The 15,198-nt window shown below is 32.9% G+C and overlaps 1 protein-coding gene, 2 long non-coding RNA genes and 6 other non-coding genes across 9 annotated transcripts; 3 read left to right on the forward strand and 6 right to left on the reverse strand.

The window, feature by feature from the left end:
- The first annotated feature begins 2,979 nt into the window (after positions 1-2,979).
- On the forward strand, positions 2,980-6,110 carry AFB2 (auxin signaling F-box 2). The gene is made up of 3 exons (NM_113593.3): positions 2,980-4,121; positions 4,438-4,933; positions 5,013-6,110. The coding sequence occupies exons 1-3, from the start codon at positions 3,670-3,672 to the stop codon at positions 5,790-5,792; spliced, it is 1,728 nt and encodes a 575-aa protein (NP_566800.1). The 5' UTR covers positions 2,980-3,669; the 3' UTR covers positions 5,793-6,110.
- A 1,177-nt stretch (positions 6,111-7,287) lies between these two features.
- On the reverse strand, positions 7,288-7,493 carry MIR169i. The gene has a single exon (NR_141623.1). It is a non-coding gene; the product is annotated as a microRNA ath-MIR169i precursor (primary transcript).
- A 167-nt stretch (positions 7,494-7,660) lies between these two features.
- Positions 7,661-7,881, reverse strand: MIR169j. Its single transcript, NR_141624.1, has one exon. It is a non-coding gene; the product is annotated as a microRNA ath-MIR169j precursor (primary transcript).
- A 1,225-nt stretch (positions 7,882-9,106) lies between these two features.
- Positions 9,107-9,487, forward strand: AT3G05095. Its single transcript, NR_141149.1, is given in 2 exon segments — positions 9,107-9,323; positions 9,330-9,487. It is a non-coding gene; the product is annotated as an other RNA (long non-coding RNA).
- Positions 9,488-10,011: 524 nt separating this feature from the next.
- Positions 10,012-10,354, forward strand: AT3G05105. The gene has a single exon (NR_141150.1). It is a non-coding gene; the product is annotated as an other RNA (long non-coding RNA).
- A 498-nt stretch (positions 10,355-10,852) lies between these two features.
- On the reverse strand, positions 10,853-11,065 carry MIR169k. The gene has a single exon (NR_141625.1). It is a non-coding gene; the product is annotated as a microRNA ath-MIR169k precursor (primary transcript).
- A 155-nt stretch (positions 11,066-11,220) lies between these two features.
- Positions 11,221-11,431, reverse strand: MIR169l. The gene has a single exon (NR_141626.1). It is a non-coding gene; the product is annotated as a microRNA ath-MIR169l precursor (primary transcript).
- Positions 11,432-13,495: 2,064 nt separating this feature from the next.
- MIR169m lies at positions 13,496-13,707 on the reverse strand. The gene has a single exon (NR_141627.1). It is a non-coding gene; the product is annotated as a microRNA ath-MIR169m precursor (primary transcript).
- Positions 13,708-13,867: 160 nt separating this feature from the next.
- Positions 13,868-14,082, reverse strand: MIR169n. Its single transcript, NR_141628.1, has one exon. It is a non-coding gene; the product is annotated as a microRNA ath-MIR169n precursor (primary transcript).
- Positions 14,083-15,198: the final 1,116 nt, after the last annotated feature.

The following is a 15,198-nucleotide window of genomic DNA, read 5'->3' on the forward strand; positions in this document are numbered from 1 at the left end:
TATCTGAAATATTTACAATTAGTTTAAGACAAATCTCATTATGATAACAATAAAGCCGTCTCTCTTGTCCAAATACTAAATCCGTTGCAAGAGAAGGAGAACATATAACTAGTGTTCTGTTTCTTAACTAACTAATAAAAAACAGAGAAGAGACATGGGCTAGAATGAGAGAGACACGAGAGATATTATACTGAAACTTGTTATTTACTTGACAATTTTTACATAAGACAACATACACACTTATATAGATGTTTACATAACTAACTACATAACCGTTTGGTGACAATTGTAACTTCTCCGACAAGATACGTCTCTTACTCACACCTTTTCGTAGTATATCATATGGCATCCATTGCCTCTAAATATAAACTATAGTATATATGATATTTAATCATGGATTCAATTCTAACATAAACATTATCAATCGAATCTGTTGTGTATATTTGGTAGTAATTAACAAATATGTCAAGTTATTTGGGTTAGATTAGTTTGGTTATAGCCTTCTAAGCTAATATGTTTTGTATTTCTTCTACTTTTTGATTATAGCCTTCTAAGAGATTCGACCTATCAAAATGTGTTTATACATGGACTCATGACGAGATTTCAATCAATTGTGAAACCAGCAAATTACGGCTAGCCGGCTAGGTGATGATTTACAAAAACTGCAATTATGCTTAATTTGGGGTAATAATGAAAAATTTGACATAGGATTATATAAAGGGAATAGAGAGAGAAATTAAGTGGTGGTCTTCACATGGCAGCCATTTTTAGAATATGATGAGATGCAAGAGATGAGTGGACCTATCCACAAAAACAACAATGCCAATCCACCACTCTTCCCATTTATATCCATACATTCTTAGTTTCTTACATTAGCATATCTTTAAAGAGTTGGAAAAACATGTCTTGACAAAATTAGACATGAATTATTTGCCCAAATAGATCTTCATCATTCATCAAACGATTTATGTTTTGATGTAAACAAATTTTACCAATTAATACTATTTTTCTGATCTCCAAGTGCTATTTTTTTATTTTATTTTGCACAAATAGTAACCCAAGGTCTCTAAATACTTAGATTTCTATATTTATGAATGTAAGGAATGAATGATTGCAAGGATCCATCTAACAAACGATATAAGTCATTTGGAGGATAATATAATATTATGCATAGAAGAACATTCAATAATATGTATTTTTTATAAATACTTATGAATGTTTCTATGCCATTGATGTTCTCTAAAAACAATACACTGCAATTGCTAATCCATTCTAATTTAATTATTGCTAGCTAATTAATTAGTCTTATACCAAATATTTTCTCTAAAAACAAATGAACAAAAGTTTGGTGGTAAGAGGCAATGAAGTGAGTCTTCTCTTTCATCCAATAATAATACTTTTGTTTTGTGTGTTCCCTTTTGCAATTATATGCAAGTGGGTCTATAATTGAGTTTGATTATGAAGGCTACACACCCATCTTTGTTTTTTTCATTATTTTTTACATATATACATTTTCTTTTGTATTTTCACTTTAAAGTTCTATCGGCCAAGGATGGTTGATGTGTTTAGTGTGTTATTCATCTTTTTTTGTCACCATTGAGAAAATATGGTTAACAGCTCCAAAGTTTTTTAAGAATTGTTTTTGTAATTATTGGTGCGAACAATGAATAATTTGTATATGTAAATATGATTGTCTTGAATAATTGTTTCATCCATATTTCTCAATAGTAAATAATGTATCGTTTGCTTTCTTAATCGGACAAAATTAACAACAATTGTCGTAGATTCCTTCACATTTTTATCATGAATCATTTAATATTTCAGCCGACCGTTTCAAGTTTCAACCATGTGTACACTGTTTTTTCACATTTACCTAGCATATTCATTTCAATTGTTGCCACCATTTTGAATGAAACCTAAATTAATTATTTTGTATTTTATAGAAAAATAATTATTTGAGTAGCGTTTGGATTTATATGATATGGAAAAAAAGGAATTTAATAATAAATTTGCTAATGTCATCACCTACTGACTACGTATCTCCACGGATGGTGTATGTCCTCATAACCAGACAAATTCAGCCAGCCTTGCTTTTCTTTTTTTCCTCCTTTAACAACCCACAAAATTAATAAAATTAAAAACTCAAACTTTGATTTGTGTAATTAAACTACATTCTCTCTGAAATTCAAAACTTGAAAACAAATTATTGTCGTCAAAAAAACTGTATTAACAATAAGAAGTGCCAAAAAAATATAATAGTGTATGGAAGAGCTTAATCCTATCTTATTGTGAGCCAAAAAAATATATATTCTATTTCATTTCGGATATATTTAAAGATAATTAACCAAATAGTGTTTTAAAATGTCAAATGTCAAAATATGAAATTTATCCTTGCTTCACTCGGAAATAAAACTTTGTTATGAATATAACAAACATCTTCGTTTAAATAATCAATTAACAATAATTTTAGATGGACTGCGTAGAATTTGTTCCTGCTTTGGCCAATTTTTAGATGAATTTAGTTTGCTCTATGATATGTTTTACAACATTAATTTAGCATATCTAAGATCAATGTATGCTAATGTTATTTTTATAAACTTTTTTTTGGATTGGACAATGAATTTTTTTTTTGTAAATAAAATTTTTAATTTTGTGGTTTAAGAAAACATTACCAATAGCCAATACGTAGGTAAGTGAATGGTTAACATTCTTTAAATAATAACTAATCAATCTTTAATCACATAAATTAGTTGAATAATTGATAATTATTAACGAACTACTACTTAATGACTTTATTTCTGCGAGTACATAAATCTCTCTTACTCGCCCACAAGACAACAATGGCATAATTCCGTAATTAAACCATAAAACCAAGGTCAATTACAAAATCTCTCTCAAGTCTGACACTACTACATCACCTTCTCTTTTTTCTCTCTTTGGCGAGAATGGCCTCGTAACCAGTGATTAGGACACATGCATGCCATTTCCCATCAACGGTCAAGATCCATCTCCTCTTCTTCTCCTTCAAACCATTCCCCACCGTTAGATCATCTCCAAACCTAACCACGGTTCATTCTTTAACCACGGTTTGTTTCGGTCAGCCAGGTAGGGGCCTCTCTGATGTCCTTCAAGACTTTTTATTTTTCTCCATTACCAAAGTCACCAAGAAGCCAGAAGAAAGAGAATAGAGAGAGAGAGAGAGTTTTGTTCTTCTTCTTTCTGGTTCCTTTGCTTTGCTTTGGTTGCGTGATCTCCTCTCTCATCAATCTTCTTCATCATCATTCTCATCATCATTAGCTTCTTGATTTTTTTTTCCTTCTTTTTTTCGTTTCAAGAAACTAAACAAAGTTTCTATTTATGGTTTTCTGATTCTTCTTCTACAGATCTATTATTTGATTCTCCTTCGATCATTGTCAACGTTTTCTTCTTTTGTAATCATCACAGTTTTTTTTGAGAATTTGTTCATTTTTTTTTCTCATATATTGATTCGAGTTCTTTCTTCTTGAATCTTGTTCTTCATAGATCTAGTTTTTGTTTTTTACTCTCTAGATCTATAGATCTGTTGAATTCACTTCTTTAATCCATCTCTGTGTTCTTGAGTTCCTATGGTCTAAGTCAAACTCAAGTTCAAGATCTGTTGAATTTGGAATCTTGCTGGTGAAGTTAGAGATGAATTATTTCCCAGATGAAGTAATAGAGCATGTATTCGACTTTGTAACATCTCACAAAGACAGGAATGCTATATCTCTTGTATGCAAATCATGGTACAAGATTGAAAGATACAGTAGGCAAAAGGTTTTCATTGGAAACTGTTATGCCATTAATCCAGAGAGGTTGCTTCGGAGATTCCCATGTCTAAAGTCTTTGACTTTGAAAGGAAAACCTCATTTTGCGGATTTCAATTTGGTTCCTCATGAATGGGGAGGTTTTGTGCTACCTTGGATTGAGGCTTTGGCTAGAAGCCGTGTAGGACTTGAAGAGCTTAGGTTGAAGAGGATGGTTGTTACTGATGAGAGTCTTGAGCTGCTTTCTCGTTCTTTTGTCAATTTTAAGTCTTTGGTCCTTGTTAGCTGTGAAGGTTTTACCACTGATGGTCTTGCCTCTATTGCCGCTAATTGCAGGTATCACTTTTTTCTTGTGTGTTATAAAAATTGTTCCTTGTGTTGTAAGATTAGGTTTTATATGTGACTATAGATGCTATGTTTCATTGTGGTTTACATATCATTGCACACTTGCTTCCTAATATGGCTAAAAAGACGCAAATCTAGCTTTTGGTCGAACAATAATATCCGATTTACTTAGAAAATAGGTGGAATAAACAGTTTAGTTATTGCAATGGTTCCTTTTGGTTGTGTGTTACAAATGTAGTAGTGTTTGCTGAGTGTTATTATTGTGTTAGGTCTGTAACTCTGTTTTACAATTCTTTCTTCTTTGTAGGCATCTTCGGGATCTTGATTTGCAAGAGAATGAAATCGATGATCATAGAGGTCAATGGTTAAGTTGTTTCCCAGACACTTGCACGACTCTTGTCACGCTAAACTTTGCGTGCCTCGAAGGAGAAACTAATCTGGTTGCTCTAGAGAGGCTTGTTGCTAGGTCTCCAAACCTAAAGAGTCTGAAGCTAAATCGTGCAGTACCGTTAGATGCACTCGCAAGGTTAATGGCGTGTGCGCCGCAGATAGTTGACTTAGGAGTAGGGTCTTATGAGAATGACCCAGATTCCGAGTCTTACTTGAAACTCATGGCTGTCATAAAGAAATGCACCTCGTTGAGGAGTTTGTCGGGTTTTCTAGAGGCTGCTCCTCACTGTCTCTCAGCTTTCCACCCAATATGTCATAACCTCACCTCCTTGAATCTTAGTTACGCAGCTGAGATTCATGGTAGCCACCTTATTAAGCTTATTCAGCATTGCAAGAAACTTCAGCGGTTATGGGTAAGCGAATGTTTCCTAAAGTGTATATATGAACCGAGCAGATAGATTTATACGTAATGGCTTCAATGTTTTCTTGTAGATTTTGGATAGTATAGGTGACAAAGGGCTTGAAGTTGTAGCTTCTACATGTAAAGAGTTACAAGAGCTTAGGGTTTTTCCATCTGATTTACTCGGTGGAGGCAACACAGCTGTGACCGAAGAAGGTCTAGTTGCCATCTCGGCAGGCTGCCCTAAGCTCCACTCTATACTCTACTTCTGCCAACAAATGACAAACGCAGCTCTCGTAACCGTTGCCAAGAACTGTCCAAATTTCATCCGTTTCCGACTCTGCATCCTCGAGCCAAACAAACCCGATCACGTCACATCTCAACCTCTAGACGAAGGCTTTGGAGCAATCGTCAAAGCCTGCAAGAGCCTGAGAAGGCTTTCTCTCTCAGGTCTCCTTACAGACCAAGTCTTCCTCTACATCGGAATGTACGCGAATCAGCTCGAGATGCTCTCCATAGCCTTTGCAGGAGATACAGACAAAGGCATGCTATATGTGTTGAATGGTTGCAAAAAGATGAAGAAACTAGAGATAAGGGATAGTCCGTTTGGGGACACGGCGCTTCTTGCTGATGTGAGCAAGTATGAAACAATGCGATCCCTTTGGATGTCTTCATGTGAAGTCACACTCAGTGGATGCAAAAGGCTCGCAGAGAAAGCGCCATGGCTCAATGTAGAGATCATAAACGAGAATGATAATAACCGGATGGAAGAAAACGGACACGAGGGGAGGCAGAAAGTGGATAAGTTGTATCTGTACCGGACTGTGGTTGGGACAAGAATGGATGCGCCGCCATTTGTGTGGATTCTCTAAGTCCTTTTCAGACCAAACTGGTTCTGATTGGTCGTCTTCCGTTAGTGTGTCTTTCCCGAATTAGGTGTACTTTTTGTTTTCTTTAAATTAAGACAAGAACTGATTCTTCTGTGAAAGCCATTCTGTTTTTGTTTTTGACTTTCCTCCGTTGATTTATTGGTTTCTTTTTTCAAGTTATTACAAAGTGCTACGGTTTGTCTTATTTTTCTAAGCTTTTTAGATTTACCTTGCTAGGAAACAAGAATGTACACAATAAAGAAAAAAACATGTACATAATGTAATATGTTAATAGAATCAAGTAATCATAGATTTGAGACTTACAAGTATCTTAATTCCCTAATCCAATGTTTTAATAGTTTTCGTTGTATTTTTAAATATCATTTTGAATTTTTGATGTTACCAATTTTAATGGTAACGTCACAATAATGAAATCACCGAGACTGGTGAGGTCAAAATCTAGCCAACAATGAACAATCATCAAAGCATAAGATAATATGTTCTATTCTATGATGCTAAAACTGTTTCCGTAGGATGTTATTTTAAGTTTTTAACTGTTACATATTTGATTATTGAGTATCTTTTTAATGAAAATTTTACCAAATGTTGGTCGTAAATAAGATACAAATCTGACACTCCTTTGTCTGAAGGTTTTTGTAGGAAGAAGCCTATTATGGCCCCAATTCAGAAGGCCCGTAAGAAAAACAGGCAATTTACACGGTCATTTTCAGCTGTTGGATTTGTTTTCATACAGATTAACTTGGAGAACACAAGAGATAATATTTACATTATGTACAACATTACTATTTAAGGTCTCATGTTATAATACTGATCAGTAATCCGGTGAAGGTGCATCAAGAATTTCATCGCTGCAACAAAAATTTGAGTTTTTGAATCACACGTTATTTTTTGAAGTACATTTTGTAGTTGGATCGGATCAAAACATATTTGAAATTGTAAACCGGATATTCAAATCTACCTACCAATCTTTGCATCCAAAATCACAATCATCAGATCTTAAGATAACATCAATAATGATCTATGATGCCAAAACTGTTAGTGTAGGGTCATGCATCATAACATTTGATGGATGTTAAATTAACTGTCACATACGGATATCTTTTGATGTAACTTTTAACAAAACATTTGGTGTAAAGAAACTATGTTATATAAATCAAACAAATGCGACACGACTTGACCACTACGCACAAAACCAAAAGACTTCAAAGTTTTGTTAGAAACATAGGAAGATGTATGTCAATAATCAGAAAAAGTCTTTCACGTCAAGTGTTGCCACTAACAATGTCAAAGAAATTTGAATTTCAGTTATCATTAGCTAAATTTACGTCTATATGTCTGATATAGAACATATTTGTCTTAAACAGCTTCCATGAACGTAAAATGTATTACATATATATAGACAATATGCAAAAAGCTCAAAGTCATCAACATTGTCTCTTTCCATGATCATTCATGTCGTGCCTCTTTAATTTTGTATGAAGGTGAATGTCTGAGATGAAAGAGAAGAACATATAAGGATAGCCAAGGAGACTGCCTGATATCTTTTTTATAAGCAAAATGGTCATTGCTTGATACAACTTATAGTGACTTCAAACAAGACACTAAACATTTTACACAAAGAGTCAGGCAAGTCATCCTTGGCTACCAAATATGATTCTTCTATTCATCTTTGACATCTCCTTCTAAATAATGTGTACACTCACAAACACACTATTAAAAAAAAATGCTTTCTAAATCGAATGCAAAAAAATTGACATTTTCAACCCAGGAGACACCTTAACAAAGATTGAATTTTTTTTTCTGAAAAGAATTTATAGTGACTATGGAGACAGAAAGAAAAACAGGTATAACGTGAATGAAAAAAGCATGTCAAGATAGCCAAGGAGACTGCCTGAAACCTAACCCGCAAGATTCAACATGATTTCAAATTATTATACTTTTGAATGTATAATAATCCAAAACCCATGAATTACAAATTGAATCATGGAGGTGAAAAAGATCAGGCAAGTCATCCTTGGCTACTAAACATGACTCTTTTCGCCATGTTAGACCTCTCTTCCTCATTATACTCTTTATTACTCTCAATATGTGTTGCCTCATTCCTCACATGGATGTGCTCTCTTTTTATAACCCTTGAGAAGGAATATATGCATATAGATTTCTAAATTTATCTATTTTCTTTTTGCATGGGCTAAATATAGTCAACTTTTCTTTATGACGGGAATATGTTCCTTTAAATGGACCATTTTAGGGGTCCACTAAGACAATCTTCTTTTCGGTTCATTCACAAAATATAATATCGCAGTACATTGATGGAATGGTGGGTTTAAGAGTTTCCACAATGTAGACGAAATTTTACATTGTCGAATCATATAGATTTTGTTTTTATAAAATAAATCAATGTACATTTTATGTGAGTTCAATTAAATCGATGAACCAAATGCAGATTTAGATGTGGCTATATCAATCAGTATGAAACAATTATCTTTTGAATAGAATAGTTTAATGTTTAAGTTGAATAGAATAGCTAAAGATTTATAGAATCGCAGATATTTTAAACCTGAATATTATTAAAGGGATAGTTAATTAAAATCGAAATATACATATTGGCTAAAGATAAAAATCTTTTCAACAAATATATATGCGTGGATTAACTCATTGTGGTTGATAAAAAAATGTTTTCATTTTATTTTATATTGCTTTTTATTCTCACAATTAAGTTGAAATACAATAATGTTAAATCGAGTATATATATTTGTTCCCTTTATCTTAGTGCAATGCGTAAAACAATGTTCCTCTGAATTGATGCTTCTGCCTTATGGTATGGGCAAGTTGTTCTTCACTTTTTCTTTAATTAAAAAATTAAAAATCGTTTTCCTTAAAATTCTAAAATAGGAAATGTTTTATGATGGGTTGGATTTTTGTATTACCTCTTTTGGATATTGATAGAATGACAGGGTTGACCATTAAATTAAAGAAAGAATACCGTATTTGGGACATTGCCGAATCAATCCAGGCCTATTCATTTTCAAAAGTAGTCGATTCTCTTGTCTATCATCCATATCTTGTTCACCACCGATTGTTGAGATTTGATTCGGTTCGAATGTCATCATCATAACATCATGTCACTTTACTAAGTTTTCACAAATATTATTCACTACCACGTCTCGGAAAAATTGTAACAAGCGTAATCTGTAGAAAAATGTTCAAATACTTGTTTTCCAATGACATATATATTTATCTCTCATAAAAAAAAAAAAGAATCATAACATGTATATTAGAGCATCAGAAGACTTGTAGTTTCTGTTCTCTAGTTTCGTTTTGGCCTTTTGGGTCCTACTTTTGTTCTTCTCGTGTACTGTTGCTGGTTTGACTTCGGTTATGTGCACACCTGATTTTATTCGGCTATATCCAGCGTTCATAGATTCGTTAGAATTTTTGGTGGGAACCTTCTGGCTCAGTATTTCAGTTTTAGTGCTTAGCTCTCTTATTCGTCCCATGAGCTGTTTTCTGTAGGTTCTTGGCCCTTCTTTTGTCTCCGTTTCTTTGGTGCTTTGTTTCTAGAGGAGGGTGTCATGCTGGCTATGTATGTATTACAAAAGTCTTTTTTTTTTCACTACAACAATAGTTAGTATTCTTAGTATTAGAAGATAGCAATGGGTGTGGTTCTACTGTATTAGACTTAAGCTTGCATTTTGGATAGCGTTTATGAATATGTAAACGCTATAATTTGTTTGGTTCAAAAATTACGATAGCACAATTTTCATAACTGCTTTTAAAGGTGTTAATCAAATTTTCGTAACTATATTATAACTTTTCAAAAACGATAAGCTTTATAATCATATAGATAAAACTAAAATCACTTTGAACCACCAATATTTAACGAAATTCTTTCCCATACGGCCAACACTTAGCCAAAAAAATAAGGAAAAGCTCAAATTAAAAATCAAACCCTAATTTCTATATCTCTTATGCATCCTCTTTCTCAGGTTTACCTCTTCACTCTCTTTCTCGATTCATCCTTTTTACAAAGATTACTTTCTTCTCCTTAACTCTCTTTTATCCCTTTAGTCTCTTCCTGCGATTATACACCCTGGATCTAATATTGGATTTTATCAATTTCTATCACTCTTTGTCACTCTCGCTCTCATTTCCAAATTCTTCTTCTTCTTAAATTCTACAGATTCTTTTTTTTTTTTTTTCGCTGGCCTGAAACCCCAAACCATTGTCGATGCTCGGTTCGCCGTTCAATGACGTCAACCTTCTCTCTCTTTATCCTTCTCTTTTGCCTCCTCCAGTAAAATTTTGTTAGGGTTTTATGAGCACTTGGGTTAAATTTTGTTAGGGTTGAGTTGATCGATTTGAATTAGAGTGATTTCTTAGAAACTTTTGGCCAAAGTTATGATGATGTTTTTCATGACTTCCCCTATGGAAAATTACCTTCCATAGTGTGATCACGAAATACCACGTAGAACTACATATTCCAATTTACATTCCACGCGGATCTTAGGTTTCATTTGATCCTGGCACAACGTAAACGTAAGAAAGGTCCGGGGTTCGTTGATCCAATGATCACAACGGTCAAGTGATGAGTTTGATACAAAATTTATTGTGGTAATATATATCCCTTTTTTCTTACATTCGAATGCTCTTGTTTTTCATACATTAAAATAATCAAAGCTAATAAACTCTACTACTCACAACCACTTAGATATTCAGAGGAAGAATCTAAAACCCTAACTTTAGGAAGAAGATTAGATGAAACATATATAAATCACTTCAAAATCCAATTCAAATAGACCTATAAAGAACAATACCCTGTAATGAAACGTGACTATATATCAAGGTGCGCTGCATCGGAACCATACCCTAAGAGGAAGTTTCCATGAAGCTTCATGGCAAGACTCATTCGAGTCGATCCAATCATATAAATATTGATGTATACGCAAAATGTAATATATGCTATATATTCATCCAAAAAGCCTCCAAAAATCGTCAACATTCGCTCACCATTATATTTGTTGTCATGTCTATCTTATTTTGGATGAAGGTAAATATCTGAGTTGAGAAAGAAGAACATATAAGGATAGCCAAGGAGACTGCCTGATGTCTATTTATAAACAAAATGGTCATTTCTTGGTATAACTTATAGTCACTTCAAAACATGACATCGACCATTTTGTTCAGAGAAGCAGGCAAGTCATCCTTGGCTACCAAATATTGTTCTCCTATTCATCTTTGACATCTCCTTCTAAATAATGTGTAGACTCAGCCACATAAACTATGAAAATGCTTTAGAAACCAAAGGCAGAATTTTGACATTTTCAAAACATAACACCCTAACAATGATTGAAACTTTTTTAAAGTGAATTTCTAGTGATTCGGAAGACAGAAAAATAAGTATAACATGGATGAAGAAAGCATGTCAAGATAGCCAAAGAGACTGCCTGAAACCTAACCCGCAAGATTCAACATGATCTCAAATTATTATACCTTTTAAACGCATAATAATCCAAAATCCACGAACTTAAAATTGAATCATGGAGGTGAAAAAGATCAGGCAAGTCATCCTTGGCTATTAAACATGACTCTTTTCGCCATATTAGACCTCTCTTCTTCATTATATTTAACTCTCTTTATGTCTCATGCCTTACATTCATGTGCTCTCGTTTTATTTATAACCCTTGAGAGAAGGAATATATGCATATTGATTTCAATATTTATCTCTTTCTTTTTGCATGGGATAAATATAGTCAACTTTGAATTCTTTAACACGGGAATATGTTCCTTTAAATGGACCATGATTCGGGTCACTAAGATAATATTCTTGTCGGTTAATTCACAAAACTATACATCGCATTTGATTTGTGGGTGTAAGCGTTTCCACAATGTAACAACTCTACATAAAATAAAACAATGTACATATTATGTGACTTTAATTAAATCGGTGAATCAAATGCAGATTTAGATGTGGCTATTTGAATCAGTATGAAACACATGTTTCAGTTTGTAAATTCGAACATATCTTTAAATATAATGTTAAGTTTGGATTTAATAGTTTATGATTTATAGAACAGCATATATATGATTAATAGAAAGTTTAAAACCTAATAAAATATTGGCTAACGATAAAAAGGTTTTTCAACATGTACATGGGTTAACACATTGTGGTTAAAATGTTTCAATTTATTTCATATTGTTTTTATTCTCACAACTTTGCATGCATACGGTCCCTTTTATCTAAGTTCAAATTCTAATAATAGTAATCGAGTATATATACGGTCCCTACTCCCTTCTATCTAAGTGGAATGTCTAAAAAAAGTATATGTTCCTTCGAATTGATGCTTCTGCCTTATGGTATGGGCAATTTACTTTTTCTCTAATTTCAAATTTAAAGTAGTTTTCCTTCAAAGTCCAAAATCGGAAATTTTGATGATATGTTGCATTTCTCTATCACCTCTTTCGGATATAAAAAGTTTTGACCATCAAATGATAGAATCAGAAGACCGTAATTTGGATATTGCACATATTCTAGAGTAGTCGATTCTCTATTTTTCATATCATTTTCACTAGGACCCTTGAGAATGTGATTTGATTTGGTTTGGATATCATTATGTCCTTTTCTTAAGTTTTCATTAATATTATTCACTGGCACCGGTCCGGAATTTTTTTTATAACAATTTTAGTCTGTAGAACAATTTTCAGTTTTTTGTTTTGTCCAATAACATGTATATTAGAGCAATAGAAGAAAAAAAAATCGATGAATTTTCGAGTTAGTAAAAATGACGTCTTCCCACTGGCTATTAGTTTGCCTTCTCAAAGCAAATACATGAATTCATGAAGATCAAGAATAAATTATTTTTATTTGTTCTCTTACATTTGATGCGTTTGAAGTTCAAGGTTGATTGTTTAGTTTGTAACGTTAGACTTCATGCTCAAGATTTTACTTTTGTAAGATCTATGTCACCGATTTAGATTTCAGAACTTTTTAAAAATTTAACTAAGATTATTGATCAAACAAAACTGGTATTATATAATAGTTTTGTCATCTTCAATTTACTAAATCAAATACAGCCTTAAGGAAGCCAAGATAAAACGTAATTGTGTCCCAACAGAGAAATAAAAACAAGTTAGCCTCTTCTCCTACCATTTAATTTGAAGCCTCTGAAGAAAGCATTTTGTAGAAGGGACCGTCTTTTTGAATATAAGATTGGTGACGGCCTTCTTTTTTAACACTTCTTACAAATTTGTTTTAAACCCCATTTACATTCGTCCCTACAATATATTGAAAAGACAACGTTTTCTCTGAAGAATTGATCGCTCTGACGAACTCCCTCGTTGAGGAGAACATAACGCAATCCGGTCTTATTGTGAGTAAGCTCGAGGAAGCCCAAATAAAACATTGAATTTCCGCTCGAAGATGCGAGACGAGACGTGGCAAATAAAGGCAGTTCTCACATATATATTTACCTTTCCATGATATGAACACCAAATACCATGCAATTTCGAATGATCCATGTTCTTCCACAATCGCTTGATTTTCATGTATACATATATATATATATATATATATATATATTGATGTATGCGCAAAATGCACGACATACATATATATATGCAAAAAGCCTCGAAATCATGAACATTATCTCTCAATGATTTTTCTTGTCATGTCCATCTTATTTTGAATGAAGGTAAACGTCTGAGATGAGAGAGAAGAACATATAAGGATAGCCAAGGAGACTGCCTGATGTCTTTTGATGAGTAAAATGGTCATTGCTTGATATAACTTATAGTCACTTGTCAAACATGACACTAACCCATTTTACTCAAAGAAACAGGCAAGTCATCCTTGGCTACCAAATATGATTCTTCTATTCATCTTTGACTTCTCCTTCTAAATAATGTATACACTCACTTTCATATACTATAACAAAAACTTTTGAAACCAACTGCGAAAATTTGACATTTTTGAAATTTAACACTTTAACAAAGAATGAAAGTTTCTGAAGTGTAAATTTTATAGTGATTTTGAAGACAGAAAGAAAAGTAGGTATAACATGGATGGAAAAAGCATGTCAAGATAGCCAAAGAGACTGCCTGAAACCTAACCCGCAAGATTCAACATGATATTTGACCTATTATACTTTAAAAGGTATAATAATCCAAAATGCATGAATTTGAAATTGAATCGTGGAGGCGAAAAAGATCAGGCAAGTCATCCTTGGCTACTAAACATGACGCTTTCCGCCATGTTAGACCTCTCTTCTTCATCATACACTTCATTACTCTCTATATGTTTTTGCCTTATTCCATACATGCATGTGCTCTCTTTTTATAACCCTCGAGACTCGAGAGTTGAGAAGGAATATATGCCTATCATATCGATTTCTAAAATTATCTCTTTTCTTTTTGCATGGGATAAATGTAGTCAACTTTATATTCTCCATCACGGGAATATGCTCCTTCATATATCGGACAATTTTTCGGGTCACTAACATAATCTTCTTGTCGGTTCATTCACTAAATTGTATCGTTTTTCATTGGTGGGTTTAAGAGTTAATATATATATATAACGTTCTCGATCATCTTAGATGTTGTATATTATATATACACACATATATAAACAATTAAATGCAACTTTAGACGTGTTTAGTTCATTCTGTCTGAAAGAATTGTTTAAATTTTATGAATCCGAACATATTTTGAAATATAATAACGTTAAGTTTTGATATAATTATGAAATATCTATATAGATGCATAGGTAGTTTAAAAGCTCAATGATATACTATAGACTTAATATTAAAAACGACATTTCAACTAATATATACACACGTGACTCATTGTGGTTGATAAAATGTTCCAATTTATTTAGTGGTTATTAACTTATTATTCTCACTACTTTGCATACGTTTTCTTTGTACTTTTTGTACTACAATTCAAATTACACGTAGCTAATCGAATACATATTCGGTCCCTTTTACCCTAGTGCCATGTGTAAAATTATGTTCCTTAAATTGATGCTTCCGCCTTATGGTATGCTCAAGTGACTCAAGTGGTTCTCGACTATTTCTCTAATTTAAAATGAAAGTTTATTTTTCCTTAAAAATCCAAATTAGGAAATTTGTGTGATATGTTACATTTTTATCATATAACCACTATTGGGTATAAAAAGGTTTGACCATTACATTAAAGAAGAGTCATAATACTTTTTGGCATATTTTTTTTAGGACATTGTGGAATCTCATTTGAAAGTCTTCGATTCTCTTTTCTGTCATCCGATCCATATCTTTTTCATTTCCAATTGTTGAGATTTGATTTGGTTCGAATGTCATCATCTTGTCGTTGCAATAAAAGTTTACACAAATATTATTCACTGGTACGACTGAGG

Source organism: Arabidopsis thaliana, chromosome 3 (assembly GCF_000001735.4).
Source record: "Arabidopsis thaliana chromosome 3, partial sequence".
NCBI lineage: Eukaryota > Viridiplantae > Streptophyta > Magnoliopsida > Brassicales > Brassicaceae > Arabidopsis > Arabidopsis thaliana.

What these genes read in the sequence shown, in the direction of transcription:
- AFB2 (NM_113593.3), top strand. Translation starts at nt 3,670, where the DNA reads ATGAATTATTTCCCAGATGAAGTAATAGAGCATGTATTCGACTTTGTA. An exon ending in TCTATTGCCGCTAATTGCAG is followed by an intron (nt 4,122 to 4,437) that starts GTATCACTTTTT and finishes TCTTCTTTGTAG; the next exon opens with GCATCTTCGGGATCTTGATT. An exon ending in AGAAACTTCAGCGGTTATGG is followed by an intron (nt 4,934 to 5,012) that starts GTAAGCGAATGT and finishes GTTTTCTTGTAG; the next exon opens with ATTTTGGATAGTATAGGTGA.